Raw genomic sequence first — 18,189 nt, 5'->3', positions numbered from 1 at the left:
GCATTCTACACTTCCCTGCCTGGTTATTTGGTTCAATTCCTGAAACGTTACATACCAATTAAATAGGTCTACATTCCTGAACAAATCACAGTGGGAAGGTAATTGGGAGAACATTTAAACTAATCAGGCCAATCCTAAGACTTGTGGGTAAAATCTACTTTCTGAGAAGCACATGTGGCAGTATTATTACAAACACAAAAATAAATGCCACAATAATAGTCAATAATATTCATGATAGCCCTATCACACCTATCATTCCCACTCTTTGTATTCACAGTAGTCTGCAAACCAAATTTTGTATTGTCTTCACTGAGCCCCATAATTTTGTAAGGTCTTCACTGAGCCCCAGATACATCTCTCACTGCCAAATGCACATTTCCACCTACATATCAAACAGCAGCTCAAAATTAAATCAGAACCCTGTATCTCTGCTCAGTGTCCCAACCAATACCTTCTCCCAGTATTCCATCGAAACTAACAGTACCATTATCTGTCTACTCAACTGCTCAAGCCAAACACTTAAGCGGTCCATTCTTACCTAAATTCTGTTCAGCCAGACCTATTGTATAACCCAGTTACAACCTAATAGAGGGAAGGAGGAAAGGGAGGGGAGGGAGGGGGAGGTGGGCAGAGGGAGGGAGATTGGTGGGATTACACCTGCGGTGCATCTTACAAGGGTATATGTGAAATTTAGTAAATGTGGAATGTAAATGTCTTAGCACAATAACTAAGAATATGCCAGGAAGGCTACGTTAACCAGTGTGATGAAAATGTGTCAAACGGTCTATGAAACCAGGGTATGGTGCCCCATGATCACATTAATGTACACAGCTATGATTTAATTAAAAAAAAAACCTATTGCTAAAACAACTCAACATTTGTTTGCATTACTACCACTGCACTTCAATGCGACATGTCTATATCTAGTGGTTCTCACACTTTAAATACATCAGAATCACCCTAAGAGCTTAACACAAAATTACTGGGGCCATGAGATTTTTAATAAATTCTCAGGTAACGTTGCTACTCATGGCACACCAGACATTAGAATCACTGTTCTGAGGACTGCAGTGGAATTAATGACCAGCTCAACAGGAGTCTGTCTCATTTTCAAACAAGCAATGTGAGTTTCTGAACCTCAGAGGTGGATATGGACCTGGCCAACTTTCAGAGAGACGGAGTCTCACTTTATCGCCCTCGGTAGAGTGCCATGTCATCCCACAGCTCACAGCTCTAACTCACGGGCTTAGGTGATTCTCCAGCCAGCCTCCTGAGCAGCGGGGACTACAGGCACCGGCCACAACGCCCCGCCACTTGCCACTTTTCCGTTGCAGTTGGCCTGGGCTGGGTCTGAACTAGCCACCCTCGGCACATGGGGCCAGTGCCCCACCCACTGAGCCACAGACGCCACCTGCTTCTGAAAGAAAATATTACCATGAGAATGTGACCACCTCTCACTCCCTACCATAGGAATGTGACCACCTCTCACCCCCTACCATGAGAATGTGACCTTTTGTAACTGTTCCAGAAGATAGCCCCGAGCTGAAGCAAATGTTTAACTGTAAATCTTGTCTTAAGACAGTTGAATAATGAACCAGAGTTCTTATCTGGAAAGCCCCTGCTATGTCTGCTTCCCCTCCCTACTTTATGGTTAGAGCCCCTGCTATGTCTGCTCCCTCTCCCTACTTTATAGTTAGAGCCCCTGCTATGTCTGCTCCCCCTCCCTACTCTGTGGTTTTTGCCTTTATAAGCTTGTAAAATCTGCTGTTCGGGGCTTAACTCCTTGGCTCCTGAGAGAGTCACGGGTTAGGCCCCGGCATGCTGGAATAAAAATAAAAAAAAAAAACCCTCGTGCTGATTGCATCAAGTGTCGTCTCTTGCGGTTGATTGGGGGTCGTGTTAGCCCAGGACAGAGTGGGGGTCTTGTCCCAAGTCTTTCACTTCCATGAATCTTTATAACCATAGTATGATGAGGGCCTTTGTAACCCTAACTTAAACCCATGAGCCATAAAAGACTGATGCATTTTCCTACATAAAAGCAGAACACCTGTGTAGGGTAGAAACAAAGCAAGTCAACCACTACTACCACCCACAAAAATAACTTACCATAAAAAGGCAAATGAGGGAAAACAGTTGCAACTCATATCACAGAGTAAGTTTCCTAATGTAAGAAGAGCTCTTAAAACTCATGGAGGAAAATAGCTAAAACACTCATAAGAAAAAGAGCCAAAGGACATGAATAGACAGTTCACAGAAGAAACAAATGGCCCTTTGTCATGGGAAGGTGCTCAGCTTCATACTGAGGGGCCTAAGATTGGGAAAAGTCTGAGAATTTGACAAAATGCTCTTAGACGAAGAGAAATGGAAACTCTCCTTTGATAGCAGGAGGGCAAAACTACACAATGCTTAGGACAGAATCAGGCAATATCTATTCTTTTCTTTTCTTTTTTTTTTTTTTTTTACTTTAAAAGGTGTTCTACCCATAACTTCTACTTACCAAAAACAATTAGGAACTTTTATAAAGAAAATCACAGAACAAACTTTAAAAGGCAATGGATTCTCTCCTTCTAGATCACCACTGGGCTAGAAAAATAAAGCTTATTCTGCCAGGAATCACAAATTGGAACTGAGTATTCCCTAAGTGGAAATTACACAGTGCCATTTCAGGGAAAGATTATTCAGCCTTCATCAGTTAAACCCAGCCAAAATAGTCAGTCTAGGCTTTATGATATAAGGCTATTATGGTCTTGAAAGATGCTAAAAACAGACTGATCAAAATAAAAGATATTATTGGAAACTAATAGTCACAAATTGTTAGTTCTTTGCTGTATCTCCCATTTACAAAAAATAAAGGGATTGTTTTACTGTTTAGTTTCACATATCACTAGCCAGAACTTTTGTCCTTAGTTACTACATAATAGGACCTGTCCAGGGCCATTATCCAAATGGCATGACCATTGTATGCACACAATTCACTTCTGTCTTTACAAACATAACTTTCATAATTTATATAAACACATCTGTAGCGAAGGTTTAACACTGAGATGCAATCAAACATCCATACTACGTGATTTTTTTTGCAAGACTGCAATGTAGGGGATATATTTTTAATCTGCTTTCATTTGAGTGACCTTATATAAAAAATAAAATCAATAACTTATAAGCTCTAGTCTCCAAAAAACATTTTCAAATGTACACATAGAAATGGTCACAGAAGGCAGTGCCTGTGGCTCAGTGAGTAGGGCGCTGGCCCCATATGCCCAGGGTGGTGAGTTCAAACCCAGCCCCGGCCAAATTGCAACAAAAAAATAGCCAGGAGTTTTGGCGGGCGCCTGTAGTCCCAGCTGCTGGGGAGGCTGAGGCAAGAGAATCACGTAAGCCCAAGAGTTAGAGGTTGCTGTGAACCGTGTGACGTCATGGCACTCTATCCGAGGGCGGTACAGTGAGACTCTGTCTCTACAAAAAAAAAAAAAAGAAATGGCCACAGACAGTAAGATTTTTTAGGCAACATATTCCATGTCCACATCCTCTTGTAATTGCTGTACCATTTTATCTTCCAACTTCTTTCCTTTGCCTGCAAGAGGGGCTCGGATAAAATGGATGCTTTGCTTGACTTCCTTGATGTCCTGGACTTTCTGTAGCTCTTTATTTTTCTTCAGTCTGTTCATTATAAATTTAGCTTGGCGTTTCTGTTTGATCTCTTCAACTCTCTTCATTGCATCAATAGTTTTATTCCATAGCTCTCTCTGGTATTTGACAGGCTTGTTTCCACGTTTCTCAAATTCAAATGAATTATCCACTGTAAGCTCTTTACCAGCTGCTTTCTGGAATGCTTTAGTCCACCTGACCTTGCGAGGATTGCGCTTCTTTTTAAAGTTTTTATGACATTTGGATTTACAAAATCTGAAAACCTTGCAATCGTTGCGGACTAACATCATGCCGGGGTAGATTGGCCCCGAACAGAAATAACACTCTCCATAGTCATGTGGAACTCGCATGGGTCCCTGCAGACCCAAAGCTAAACACGACAGCGCAATATCTATTCTTTAAGCCAGCACTTCTAATTCTGGGACTCTTTCCTAGAAATACTCCTGTTCACGGATGGAATGATAAATATATGAGGTTATTTACCACAGCACTGTTTGTTGTGGCGAATCCAGCAATAATCCAAATGCCCAGCAGGAAGGTATATCCACACAATATGGCATATCCCCACAGTGGGATATGAGAGTGAGGATGATCTCCATGGATAGGATATACGTGGAGAAAACCAACATGCAGGGCAGCAAAGATAGTCTAGTTACGTACATAATTACATATATATGTATCTACATACACATATAAAGAAGCTCTGCAAAGATGAAAAGAAATAAAAATGTTAGAGTGGGGGATGGGAGTGGGGTAGAGGGGACAGGGTAGAACAGATTTCTCTGAGTACATTTTTAAAATATATTTTGATTTTTGAATCAGGCATTGTATTATTTATTCAAAATATAAATTTTATTAAAATGTATTTGGGTGGGCAAAGAAAAATGACTGTTCTAGGTTTGGCACCTGTAGCTCAGTGGTTAGGGCGCCAGACACATACATTGGGGCTGGCAGGTTGGAACCCAGCCTGGGCCTGCCAAACAATGATAATTACAAAAAATATACATATATATATATCTGGGCATTGTGGTGGGCACCAGTAGTCCCAGCTACTCTTCCTATTGAGGCAAGAGAATCGCTTAAGCCCAAGAGTTGGAGGTTGCTGTGAGCTGTGATGCTACAGTACTCTACCAAGGGCGACATAGACTCTCTCAAAAAAAAAAAAAAAAAAAAAGAAAAAAAGGAATCACTGTTACAGTCCACACAGCAACAACCTCCTAACTGGAGTTCTTGTTCTACTGTGGTCAACCTAGGAGCGACTAGCATGAACTTTAAGGCTAATCAGGTTGTGTTATATTTCAATTCCCACCTCTAGTAATCCAAGTGTTCCCAAAATAATGAAAAAAAAAAAAAAAAAAAAACACCCAAAATCTTAAATCATCCTCCGCTGCCCTGTATTTGGGGTCTTCCTGCTCCTCAAGCATTCCTAACTGTAAAAATTTACGTTTTATTGCTATTGTATGAAAATACTTAAAAAGAAAAAGCTTTTCTGAGTAATTCTGAGGCATTCTTACTAAGTAATTACTTTAGACAGATTTAGGGAATGTGAAGTAGGTCTAGATGGCATCAGCCTTATTGGTTCATTCCTAGTTATCAAAAACTCCCAACATCTCACTTTAGAATCTTCAGGTAAATGGCGTAGGCACGGACTTGTGAACCAAGGACATCCAATTTTGAAATTTCTCAGTGCCAAATGCATAAAAGTTGAATTATTCTTTGTTAGTATCCCCCTCAGAAGCACATAATGCAAAAAGTTAGGTTTCACCACCATTTCTCGCAGGGGTCCTCAAACTACGGCCCGCGGGCCACATGCAGCGCTGTGATTGTATTTGTTCCCGTTTTGATTTTACTTCAAAATAAGATATGTGCAGTGTGCATAGAAATTTTTTCATAGTTTTTTTTAACTACAGTCCGGCCCTCCAGCTGTCTGAGGGACAGTGAACTGGCCCCTCGTTTAAAAAAAGTTTGAGGACCCCTGGCCGTTGCATATCAAATCATCACGTTGTACCCCATAAATGTAGTTATGATTTAATAGGGACCCCCCCCAATAATTATACTTCTGTTCATCCAACTTTATCTTGCACACACATTTAAGGGAATTAGCACATTTCCCTATGAAAATACTTTACTGGGCACATACTCACCGGTGAAGCCAAGCTAAAGTCAACTGCAAGAGCAATCTTCTCTGGACACCCCCCTCCGCCGTCTGTGGAAGAAGATTCATCCACAAACCCAAGTAAGCATATCCACACCAATACTTCAAGGAATGAACTATGGATACTTGTACCTGGTCCAGTTAACTTTCTTAACCTTAACCTGGACGACATGCCAAAAAGAAAGTGGAACGGACAACATGGGACAGCTTCTTTCAGCGAGGAGATAGGTGGCTCTGAAAAGAGCCTTTGGAGTCAAGCGGCCGGCAGCTCCAACTCCCGCGAGCGCCGCGTCCCAGCAGGGGCTCACTTGGAGCTGGTGTATTTGGTGACCGCCTTGGTGCCCTCGGACACGGCGTGCTTGGCCAGCTCGCCGGGCAGCAGCAGGCGCACGGCCGTCTGGATCTCGCGGGACGTGATGGTGGAGCGTTTGTTGTAATGTGCCAGGCGGGACGCCTCCCCGGCGATGCGCTCGAAGATGTCGTTGACGAAGGAGTTCATGATGCCCATGGCCTTGGAGGAGATGCCGGTGTCCGGGTGGACCTGCTTCAGCACCTTGTACACGTAGATAGAATAGCTCTCCTTGCGGCTGCGCTTGCGCTTCTTGCCATCCTTTTTCTGGGCTTTGGTGACGGCTTTCTTGGAGCCCTTCTTGGGAGCCGGAGCGGACTTGGCCGGCTCAGGCATAGAGACAAAAACCAGAAGCAAGGACTTCCAGGAACGCAAACGCAGGGGTGGGACCCAGCCTACCGGAAGCGACTGTTGCACTTATAGGGGCTGTAAGCAAATTAAGGTTCCGACTCTGCCGCGCTGTGATTGGCGCGTTTCTGGCGGCGCCAAAGCGAGGGAGACGAGATTATGTAAATAGGTGGATTCCGGCTGAGGTATCCTATTGGCCATCGGGACAAAGCTACGCTTTAGCCAATCAAAGTGCTCCGTGGACAATCGCCGTGCTGCCTATAAAAGGCTGAAGCAGCGCGGTCTGCGGCGACTTTGTCGGTAGTCAGGCGGGAGCTGCTCGCGGTGACTGTAGCTGTCATGTCTGGCCGTGGTAAGCAAGGTGGTAAAGCTCGCGCTAAGGCCAAGTCGCGCTCGTCCCGCGCTGGCCTTCAGTTCCCGGTGGGGCGAGTGCACCGCTTGCTGCGCAAAGGCAACTACGCCGAGCGGGTTGGGGCCGGCGCGCCCGTCTATATGGCGGCGGTCCTGGAGTACCTGACGGCGGAAATCTTGGAGTTGGCGGGTAACGCGGCCCGGGACAACAAGAAGACGCGCATCATCCCCCGTCACCTGCAGCTGGCCATCCGCAACGATGAGGAGCTGAACAAGCTATTGGGCAAAGTCACCATCGCCCAGGGCGGCGTCTTACCTAACATCCAGGCCGTCTTGCTCCCTAAGAAGACTGAGAGTCACCACAAGGCAAAGGGCAAGTGAGGCCTGCGTCTCGGATAGGCGTAGCCGTGAAATCAAAGGCTCTTTTCAGAGCCACCCCCCTCTTTCAAATAAAGAGCTGTTACAACGTCTAGTCTCACGTCCACCTTTCTCAGTAAATGTCGAACCCGAGATAAGGGGAGGTGTGGGCGGGGCGAGTGCCATTTGTTCCTTGGCTCCCAAGCGCTTCTCGTCTGGAGTGTCTACACATCACTATCTGAGCGCTGAGTCTTAGTAGCGTAGGTGGAGGTCCCAAACATCTAGGACGCCCGTGGTCCACCCAGTCGCGAACACGAGCGCCGTCAAGCCCTCAGTTCCTGCAGGCTTTCCGCCCGTCATTTGGACGAGGTCTAGCACTGGGGGATGGGGGGTGCGTATTCGCACTCTCCATCCTCCATCGATTGGGGAATGGGCAGTTTTCGGGAGTGTAGCGGAGCTGGGCCTTGGCTTAACTCCTGGCTTAGTCCTTAGTCTTTTTATCTTTTTTTTTCCCTCAACCTTTAAGCGCCTTCGCAGCGGAGATGCAGATTCCCCTCTTAAGTTTTCGGAGGCGGAATCTTGCACCCTCCCCCCCTTCAGAAAAGCGCCAAAGAGGCGGAAAGGGATCTGCCAAGAAGCAACCGGGCTGGGAGGACACAAACGGAAGGTCGAAGTTCCAATAGGCGGCTAAACAGCGTGTTCTAAAGAAGTGAAGGGCCGGGGAGGAACAATCTGACAAAGCTGCGATCGGAAAACGACTCCCACCCCGAAAGAATGAGGAAAAAACAAGGCTGGAAAACTGTTGGCCAACTGGCAAGCGGAGAGGCGGGTAGGCGGGGTTAGAGAGGATTCTGCCCAGGCCAACCGGTGACGCTAGGACAGGTAACGTCACAGCCAATGGACAGCCAGCGCGGGACTTTCAATTATTGTTCCGCCCAATCGGGAAAAGGCTGTGTCTATAAAGACGGCAGGCCACGGGCCGGGACCTCGTTTCTCCCCCTACGGCTGGGTTGGTAAGCTCGTGTTTTGATTAGCTATGGCCCGTACGAAACAGACCGCCCGTAAGTCGACCGGTGGCAAGGCTCCGAGGAAGCAGCTGGCCACCAAGGCGGCCCGCAAGAGCGCCCCGGCCACGGGCGGCGTGAAGAAGCCGCACCGTTACCGGCCGGGCACCGTGGCCCTGCGGGAGATCCGGCGGTACCAGAAGTCCACCGAGCTGCTGATCCGCAAGTTGCCCTTCCAGCGGCTGGTGCGCGAGATCGCGCAGGACTTTAAGACCGACCTGCGCTTCCAGAGCTCGGCGGTGATGGCGCTGCAGGAGGCGAGCGAGGCCTACCTGGTGGGGTTGTTCGAGGACACGAACCTGTGTGCCATCCACGCCAAGCGAGTGACCATTATGCCCAAGGACATCCAGCTGGCCCGCCGCATCCGCGGGGAGCGGGCTTAAGAAGTGCGTGCGCGTTCGGTTCCAGGTTCCATCAAATCCAAAGGCTCTTTTCAGAGCCACCCACAGCAGCACTTGGAAGAAGCTGTACCGCTTGCCCTCCGTGCTCTTCCACAGCGGGGAAAGCCCTGGTTAGGCGCCCAGCAAAGAGGGAGGGGGCGGCTGTCGGGTCTAGTCGCCCCCGCGGTGCCATTTCGAGTTTGGAGGAGTTGGGTCGACTTGCTTATGTGGACTGGCGGGGTCGCTGCTTCCTTCTTGGGCGCGGCCTGCTTGCCTGCCGCAACGGTCCACCCTTTCTGGGCGTCATTTTGTAGTTGGTCTGATCTCCGAAACGTATTTTGCTGGCTTGGGCGCGCGGCGTAAGTGGTGGGAAGTGCAGTATTAGGGAAAATGAGTGAACGCCGGGATTCGCAGTCCTATTCGCAGTCTGGTTGGCCTTTTCCCTCAGTGGAGAGCTGTGCGTAGGTGCTTTGGCCCTCGCCTGCGATCACCTCGTTTCGGCCTAAAAGCCTCACCAGGGTCTGGCGGGTAACGTTGAATATCTCTGCTCTTCGGCTGCCAAATCTGTTTTGGCACCCCGAAAGAATGAGGCCGGTATATGCTCTGCCAGCCATACTTGTTAACGTGGCCTTAACCAGTCTACCCAGCCAGATCCACCGACCGAGACTCTCCCTTGGAAGGCACACTACAAAAATCTGCGACCTGTGTCTGTATTTCCTTCGCCGACTCGGTAGTTCCTCTACATAACTTTTTTCAGATGTGTGGGGAGTTCTATTATTTTAATCCACATCCCACTCCATACCCCTTCCGACAAATCAGATTCACACCTGCTGACAATTTCTTTGGGATGTAGTATAGGGGACTGGAATTGTAGTATAGGGAGCCCTGGATGAAAGAAAGGAAGGGTGGCAGAAGAGAGAAAGGGTACGGGAAACAGCCTGGGGACCTCACTGATGTGAACTGGGACCGTAGAACCTTAGGTCTCTTGAGGAGTAGGGCCAAAGCTCTGAGCCTTAAGCAGAAAAAGGATCCAGAGAGAAAAGACTTGGATCTTTTCCTCATACTAAAACATGGTATTGCACCCACTTCAGGATTGCCGTGAAGATGAGAAAAAGATAATATATTTTGCAGGAAAAGCTTAGAACAGAGCCTCAAATGTGGTTATGAGTCAGTATTAATGACCTTATTAGCAACTATGATAATATCTACAGCTTCCAAGTGAAAAATCACTGAAATAGAAAAAATTACAAGGAACGAAGTGAAATTGCCAGCCAGATTAGAACTTTTTGTTTAATACTAATACTATTTTGTTTAATAGAAATCCCAGTAGCTCTTCATACCTGGGGGCAGATATATATTTTGCATAAAGGAGAACTAGATCTTTGGACTCTGAGGGGACGACATGCACTCTGATGGAAGGTATGCTGTGATAGGTGAAGGATGCAGATGGAATTATTTGGAGTTCAGAGCAAAGATCAATTCTGGAGGTCTTCCTGTAGGAAAAGTTTAGACAGGTGGTCTGATCCAGGCAGAAGAATCAGAAAAATAAAAGAATTGTGGATGGTGGCTAGTCCACAAGATGGGCCAAGACCAGTAATGAGAAATAAATTTTTCATGGTGAAGACTTAGAGGCCAGCTTATTTAGAATCTTATTGAATCCTATCATATTGGTGATTTAGAATCTTAAATACCAAAAGGGAGGAGATAGGTTTTATGCTATAAACAGTGTAAGGAGAAAAAAATGGGTGGATTATACAAGAAGCATTAAATCTAACATATGCTGACATGCTCATAATGACCAATAATCAGAGAAAGGCAAATTAAACAATACTGATGTGTTACATTACACTGGATAGTTCAGCAAATATTGGAAAGTTGAGTAAGTATTGGCTGGGATGGAAAGCTTAGATACTTGGTACCCTGCTGGTGAGATGACTAGGGCCGTCACAGATCCTAGAAACCAGCAACTGTTTTCTTGGATATTTCTCCAAAAGAAATTCTCATACAGGTCTGTCAGCGAATAGGACAAGAATGATGGGACATTGGAAATACTGTTGGCAGTCATCACTGGGAGAGTGGATAAAATTTAGTATGTTCCATGTAGTATTCTGCAGCAATAAGAGATAATTCAGGGGTCCTCAAACTTTTTAAACAGGGGGCCAGTTCACTGTCCCTCAGACCGGACTATAGTTTACAAAAAAAACTATGAACAAATTCCTATGCACACTGCACATATCTTATTTTGAAGTAAAAAAACAAAACGGGAACAAATACAATCACACCGCCTCATGTGGCCTGCGGGCCGTAGTTTGAGGACCCCTGGATTAAACGAACATTTCTCTTAGTCTAATTGGGCTGCTATAACAAAATACCTTAGACTGGGTAATTTATAAACAACAGAAATTTATTGTTCATGGTTCTGGAGACTGGAAAGTCCAAGATCAATGTCCCAGTAGATTCCATGTCTAGTGAGGACTTGGTTCATGGATGGTATCTTCTGTGTGTCCTCAAATGGTGGAAGGCATTCTTTGCACCTCTTTTAGAAGGTCACTAATTCCATTCATGAAAGCTCGCACATTGGGGCGGCGCCTGTGGCTCAAGGAATAGGGCGCCGGTCCCATATGCCAGAGGTGGCAGGTTCAAACCCAGCCCCGGCCAAAAACCACACACACACACAAAAAAAATAATAATAAAAATAAAAAAAAAAGGAAGCTCGCACATTATGATTTAATCATCTCCTCAGGGCCCCACCTCTTACTACTATCATACTGGTGATTAAATTTCAACACAAATTTGGGGGACATTGGAATTAAATACCAATGTCCCCCAAATTGAATATTTAAGATTCACATATTCAGACCTTAGTGACAAGGTCAGATACCTAACAAGTACAGATTTTAAAAACATAGTTCTGAGTGAAATAAGATAATAAATAAAATGAGGTTGAAAACAATGCTTATATATGTAAATTAAAGTACATACACACATTTTGTAATCCTACACAGAAACAAAAAGACACTTTAGACATAGCAGAGTGGTTTTCTACAGGACGAGAAAATATCAAGAAATAAGGATTGAAAAAATGAGAAAACTAACAGTACCTTAAACAGGTGGATAACAATCAACTGCAATTAATTCAGGTTAATCTGGGGTAGAGGGTGCAAAAGGAATCAAAAGTTAGCAGCACCCCAGGCAGGAGACAGAGTTTCAGATCAGAGATTTAAGTAGATGAGAGATGCTGTGGATGGGAACAAGGGAATCAGCCACAGCAAGAGACTGCAGGGAGATTGTTTTTTTTTTTTTTTTTTTTTTTTGTAGAGACAGAGTTTCACTGTACTGCCCTCGGGTAGAGTGCTGAGGCGTCACACGGCTCACAGCAACCTCTAACTCTTGGGCTTACGCGATTCTCTTGCCTCAGCCTATGGAGCAGCTGGTACTACAGGCATCTGCCACAACGCCCGGCTATTTTTTTGTTGCAGTTTGGCCGGGGCTGGGTTTGAACCCGCCACTCTCGGCATATGGGGCCGGCGCCCTACTCACTGAGCCACAGGTGCCACCCTGCAGGGAGATTGTTACCTTTATTGCACATAGAAGATGGCCTGAACCTGGATGAGAAAAAGAACAGAAAGAGATGGTTGAGGCAAAAAGCAATCAAAGATGGTGCTGAACTTTTCTGCTGGAGTGACAGGAAAGAGGACACCACCCTCATAGGAATAAGGCAGCCTGGGAGGAGGAGCTACTGAAGAGAGTTCACTCAGGCCACACTGGGTCAAACTGGAAGTGGCATGTAAAATGGATCGAAGGACAGGTATCTGAGAACATTTACATCACTTAGGGATCTGATGGGGACAAGGAGTTAGAGAAGAGTTTTATCCTATATCTGGAGGAAAAACATGAGATATTGAACTAGATATCTCGGATCCTTTCCAGTGTTAATAACCTATGGTTCTATTACATACATATGGAAAATATATTAATAGAGCCTCAAATTATTTGATTTACAGATTTTAGATAAATATTTTGGTAAAATTCAGGCGCATCATATTGTATCAGGGAATGCCAAGTTATTTAAACTGCATAAACATCAGTGTTTCCCTTTGTAAAATGGAAATACGTGTAACTTTTGATGTTATTCTGAGAATTTGAATATTTGTAATACATTTAACACTTTTTATAATAAATAATAATAAATAATCTGGGGAGTCTATTGATTCTATACCTTGACTTTTACATTTTTCTGATCTAATCCTGAAAAATCTGGGCCTGCCAACCTGTTCATACCTCATTTTTACCCACTGTCTCCCTTGCTCTCTACATTCTAGCAACACAGCATCCCATCCCTTCCACCTCCAGTAATTACAGAGCATGTAAGAACTAGATTGGGTGAAGCAGGCAATAAGTGCATCATCTTTTGTTTCTGTGTCACTCCATGGCTTCTATCTTCTTTCACACAGAACTTTTTGCTTGATCCTTAAAAAATTCCCGTGAGAAAAGCAGGAATTCTGAGTAACATCAAAGATAAGAAAATTTAACTTTCAGAAACTGGGATTTACCGTGATTCATATAGTCCAGATTATCTACCTAACTTCTGATCGTTTTAGGGGAAACCATATTTATGCTTATAAGAAATTGAATTCAGAAATGTTCAATGAAGATGACAAAAACCAATAGTTATATAATTCTCCCTATATTCATACATTATATATGTATATATGTACATATATACATACATATATATTCATACTTATATATATACACACATGTATACATACATTCTAGTTAACATGATGTACATGTTATTTCTCTACTTGAGCCAAAGGAACTGAACCGTCATTTATATAGAATTATGTAGAATGTTACTATATAGATACACACACACACGTGTATATATATGTATATAGACACACATATATAGACATGTGTGTATATTATATATAGTAACATTCTATTTAAATGACAGTTCAGTTCCTTTGGCTCAAGTAGAGAAATAACACGTACATCATGTTAACTAGAATATAAGGTACAGAGTGAAGGATTTCAAAGGAAGAAACTAAGAACGAAATGAAAGATGACTCAGGAGCTTCTAGCTTGGTGTCTGGGAAGATAATACTGCTAGTCAGAGAAGTAGGGCACCTGAAAAGGAAAAGTAAGAGCTCAAAGTACTAGTCCATAGTGAAGTTTGATGAGCCAGTGATTTTATACTCAAGTGCCTCCATGACCGTGATAATGGAAGTAGATCTGCAGATTGGACTCTGTAATCATTTGTATGTATTTTATTTGGAGGTCCTGAATTCACCCAGTGAGGGAAAGAGATGGCAGCCAGGGCCTGGCTCACAGAGAATACTAGAGTCAGTCAGGGTTAGAAATGAGAAGAAAATTATTGTGTTAGCAAACTAAAGAGCTAAATTATATTCCTCACTGAAACAGATGGTTAAAAATAGTACTATATTCTTCACTATTACAGATGGTTAAGGAAAAAATTTATTAATACAAAAGGATACATATCCGCAGATCCTGTAATCTGGCAATATTCAGGGGCTGCACACAGCTAACAGAGTCTTCAGCCATGCCAAATCATAACAGTATTTAGAGGAATTGACAAGTGGGAGCAAGGGTCACTACTAGAATCACTTTAAAGATGTATAAAACAATGTATAATGGTAAAAAGACCAGATGTTGGAAAAATTTCTAAGAAAAAAACACATCCACTGATTACTAAATTCGATACTATTAAATGTACAAACCAGGGTGGCGCCTGTGGCTCAAAGGGGTGGGGCACGGGCACCATATGCTGTAGGTGGAGGGTTCAAACCCAGCACCAGCCCCAGCCAAAAACTGCAAAAACAAAAACAAAAACAAAAACAAAAACAAAAACAAAAAAATCCAATACTATTTAGTAAAACAAGATGACTATGTTTTTCATTCATACATCTTTTGTGTCTGCCCCAAGTGCTTTCAGGAAACTTTCCTGCCTTTTTATTTTTTTTTTTTGAGATAGAGTCTCACTATGTCCCCCTTGGTAGAGTGCCATGGTGTCATAGCTCACTGCAACTTCCAACTCTTGGGCTTAAGCGATTCTCTTGCCTCAGCCTCCCAAGTAGTTGGGACTACAGGCGCCCACCATGATGCTTGGCTCTTTTTGTTGCTGTTGTCAAGGTGGCTTATCTGGCCTGGGGGCGGGTTTGAACCCATCAGCCTCGGTATGTGGCGGCACCGAAACCACTGTGCTATGGGCCCCAAGCCTTTTTCCTGCTACGTAAAATTTATTAGGATCATCCATCTTCTTTCTTTTCCATGAAAGAAAGCAAATATTATGGTTAACAAATTAGGGCAGCATATATTCAGATTCTAAGTACTTTTTCATTTAAAGAAAAACTGTTTCCGGGCGGCACCTGTGGCTCAGTGAGTAGGGCACCGGCTCCATATACTGAGGGTGTCGGTTGGAACCCGGCCCGGCCAAATTGCAATAAAAAAATAGCCCGGCTCTTGTGGCAGGTGCCTGTAGTCCCAGCTACTCGGGAGGCTGAGGCAAGAGAATCGCCTAAGCCCAAGAGCTGGAGGTTGCTGTGAGCTGTGATGCCACGTACTCTACTGAGGGCCACAGAGTGAGACTCTGTCTCCAAAAAAAAAAGAAAAACTGTTTCCTCCATCAGTGGTTCTCAAACTTTAATGTGTATCAGAATTATCTGGAAGTCTTATTAAAGTTTGAATTGCTAGGTTTCACCTCCCCGGTTTTGCATTCAATAGGTCTGGGGCAGGGCCCAAGATTTTGCCCTAGGTGTTTTATGCTGCTAGACTAGAGGCTGTACTTTAAGAACCACTAATTTAGACAATGAACATGTTTTCCACCTCAATCCCTTTCTTTATTCTTTGATTTCTTTTCAAACTTTTAATATCTTCTTCTTCAGAGTATATCTGACCCTCACAGATATTCATCTACATTGGTTTTGCCTTTAAAGTTTAAAAAAATCAGTGATATTTGAAATAGAAATGCTATAAATTGCAGGCGAGACTTAAAAGGGAAAATGAATTAGTCTCTTATTTCTCGCCTGCATACTTTCACCATTGTTAATTTTGCCAAATCCTTATCCCCACTAACACCTTTTATTGCAGATATCAGTAGGACATCAGGCATTCTGTTCTTCATTCAAAGCCCCACCTCTATGGTTAACCTTTCCCCAATTTCCCAGCAGCCAGTGATTTCTCTAGCATTAGAACTATCGTAGTTATTGTCTACATTTCTCCTTATATTGAATATGTGCTGCCTTGTACTATTGGGTCACTTATTCTAGTACGCATTTATGAATTTTATGTATTATGCATTTGCCTTCCCCTTTATTGAGGGGGAAACTCCTGGAGGGCAAGTCTTGCATCCCTTGCTTTGCTGGCATCTCCTATGCCAAGCACCATGTTTTAAACCTAATTCACACTCAAGTGTTTGATGCTGATGAAAACAGCCATATGTAAAGACCAATAAAACAATCACTAGTCTGTATTTTGTGGGAACAAAGATAAAATCTTATTAGGTACTTAGAAAACTTTTACTAAGTAAAAAAAATTCATAAGCCTAAAAGGCCAAAACAACAAAAAAAAAAAAAAAAAAAGGAAAAAAATCCCATATGCAAATTAATAGCTGGAAAACTATAATTCAGATTAAGTATTAGAGGTATTGACCCACAGTTCTATTCAGAGCAGGGCAGTGGTCGTGTATCTATACTTGGCAATAATTTGCTTTTGTTTTGTCAAAATTAAATTGTTTTCTGGGCAGCAACTGTGGCTCAAAGAAGTAGGGTCTCGGCCCCCTATACCAGGGGTGGTGGGCTAAAACCCAGCCCCAGCCAAAAACTGCAAAAAAAAAAAAATTAAATTGTTTTCTGTACTGATGGTGGGTTATCTTCCTGCACATCTTTCTTAGCTACCATAAGCCCTACAGGTTAAGAGTCACATACCCAAACTACCTGTTCCTTCAAGACTTGCTCTAAGATTACATATGAAGTTTGCTCACTTTTATAAGATCACATTAAAACGTCCCTGTATCTGTAGCCTTGCAATGGCACAACTGACATGTTTTTGACTGAATTCTGAGGAGCCTTCTTATTAAACACAGGAAATGAATCCTTTACTAGACAGTTAAGTTGCCCAGAACACTTGCTGAGGAACTCAGTCTGACCAATAGCCTAAGTTTCCTTTGCTTAGTTTTGAATGGTTGATCAAATTTGATCTTGCTAACTCATACCTTTGTTAGGGGAGAGCACGAGTACACAAAAGTGTTAACAGGACATCTCGTGTGAACAAGCCCTTGCTTGAATCTGGTCCACCCTTCAGCAGTGTAGAGGTATAAAATGGAAGCCTCAAAGATAATTGACTAAAACCCAGATACGCCAAGGATAACTGGCGGTTAGACTGCAAATGGGCCTGCTTTCCCACTTTGTCTTAAGAAATGCAGCAAAAACTTAGCGAAGCGTGTCTTGCCTTGTTTCAAATCAATTTTTCGGTCTCAGTTCCAGCAACTAAGATCATGCTAGCACGCTCCTCCAGGTGAGCTTAATTCTGTACAAGCAAGCTAGAATACTTACATGGAACTCAACTTTTCAAAGCAGTAAACCGTAAAAAGCTTAAAAGAAAAGTGAAAGGGCATTTTTGGTAAACGACTTGGCCCTTGGCGGTCACTAGCTTTCCATACTCACCACATATCCCAGCTGTTAAAAGGCTAAACTACCTTCCAGTTTCTTTGCTGTTAAGTGCCCAGCGTCTTCGATGACTCTATGGGTGGCCCTAAAAAGGACCTTTGGTACTGTAATGAGCAAAGCCGAAACAGGTGTTTAGCCTCCGAAGCCGTACAGAGTGCGTCCCTGGCGCTTAAGAGCATACACCACATCCATGGCAGTGACGGTCTTGCGTTTGGCGTGCTCAGTGTAGGTGACTGCGTCTCGAATGACGTTCTCCAGGAACACCTTCAGCACACCCCGAGTCTCCTCGTAAATGAGTCCGGAGATGCGCTTGACACCTCCTCGCCTAGCAAGACGCCGAATAGCTGGCTTGGTGATACCCTGGATGTTGTCCCGCAACACCTTACGATGGCGCTTGGCACCACCTTTGCCTAGCCCTTTTCCACCTTTGCCTCTACCAGACATGACTGCTCAGCCTGAAAAGACCTGAAACTCGGGTGGGAGCTGCTTCACTCCTCATATACACGAATAACGGACCAGATTGAAAACCGAAAGTGCGGCGGCGGGTAGCGTCTAAACTGTCTCCGCCCTCCCGACATTTCGTCATTTGGGTTTTCCTCCCCCTCCTCTCCACAGTCCCTCTGACTTTTACCTTTCTTGTCTTTTTTTTGATCGCTATATCATAGTCCCTGGGAGAATTCAGGTCCCAGCCTGAAGCTTCCAGACTCTGCAGTGGTTTTCCCGATCTCTGCCTCTGCGGGCCAGGAAGGCGCCACACTGAGGCTCAGAGGGAAGGTCCTCTGGTGGAAGTTGAAGGACAAATGGATGCCAGAAATAGGACGCAGAGAGCTCCTGATCTAATCCCGAC

General features: G+C 44.1%; 5 protein-coding genes across 5 annotated transcripts; 2 read left to right on the top strand and 3 right to left on the bottom strand.

Moving 5' to 3' along the window:
- Positions 1 to 3,371: 3,371 nt before the first annotated feature.
- Positions 3,372 to 5,826, bottom strand: LOC128585419 (probable ribosome biogenesis protein RLP24). Its single transcript, XM_053590542.1, has 2 exons — positions 5,793 to 5,826; positions 3,372 to 4,091 (listed from the first exon to the last, which is right to left on the bottom strand). Exon 2 carries the CDS (start codon positions 3,996 to 3,998, stop codon positions 3,501 to 3,503), a length of 498 nt encoding a protein of 165 aa, XP_053446517.1. The 5' UTR covers positions 3,999 to 4,091; positions 5,793 to 5,826; the 3' UTR covers positions 3,372 to 3,500.
- Positions 5,827 to 5,976: 150 nt separating this feature from the next.
- LOC128585422 (histone H2B type 2-E) lies at positions 5,977 to 6,726 on the bottom strand. Its single transcript, XM_053590545.1, has one exon. The coding sequence runs from the start codon at positions 6,486 to 6,488 to the stop codon at positions 6,108 to 6,110; it is 381 nt and encodes a 126-aa protein (XP_053446520.1). The 5' UTR covers positions 6,489 to 6,726; the 3' UTR covers positions 5,977 to 6,107.
- A 39-nt stretch (positions 6,727 to 6,765) lies between these two features.
- Positions 6,766 to 7,319, top strand: LOC128585421 (histone H2A type 2-A). The gene has a single exon (XM_053590544.1). It carries the CDS (start codon positions 6,840 to 6,842, stop codon positions 7,230 to 7,232), a length of 393 nt encoding a protein of 130 aa, XP_053446519.1. The 5' UTR covers positions 6,766 to 6,839; the 3' UTR covers positions 7,233 to 7,319.
- Positions 7,320 to 8,194: 875 nt separating this feature from the next.
- LOC128585420 (histone H3) lies at positions 8,195 to 8,718 on the top strand. Its single transcript, XM_053590543.1, has one exon. The coding sequence runs from the start codon at positions 8,245 to 8,247 to the stop codon at positions 8,653 to 8,655; it is 411 nt and encodes a 136-aa protein (XP_053446518.1). The 5' UTR covers positions 8,195 to 8,244; the 3' UTR covers positions 8,656 to 8,718.
- A 4,913-nt stretch (positions 8,719 to 13,631) lies between these two features.
- LOC128585423 (histone H4) lies at positions 13,632 to 17,822 on the bottom strand. The gene has a single exon (XM_053590546.1). The coding sequence runs from the start codon at positions 17,784 to 17,786 to the stop codon at positions 17,475 to 17,477; it is 312 nt and encodes a 103-aa protein (XP_053446521.1). The 5' UTR covers positions 17,787 to 17,822; the 3' UTR covers positions 13,632 to 17,474.
- Between the last annotated feature and the right edge of the window lie 367 nt (positions 17,823 to 18,189).

The sequence above is a fragment of the Nycticebus coucang genome, chromosome 5 (assembly GCF_027406575.1).
Source record: "Nycticebus coucang isolate mNycCou1 chromosome 5, mNycCou1.pri, whole genome shotgun sequence".
Lineage (NCBI taxonomy): Eukaryota > Metazoa > Chordata > Mammalia > Primates > Lorisidae > Nycticebus > Nycticebus coucang.
The sequence above is the reverse complement of the archived record's forward strand: the minus strand, read 5'-3'. Positions and strand labels throughout refer to the sequence as shown.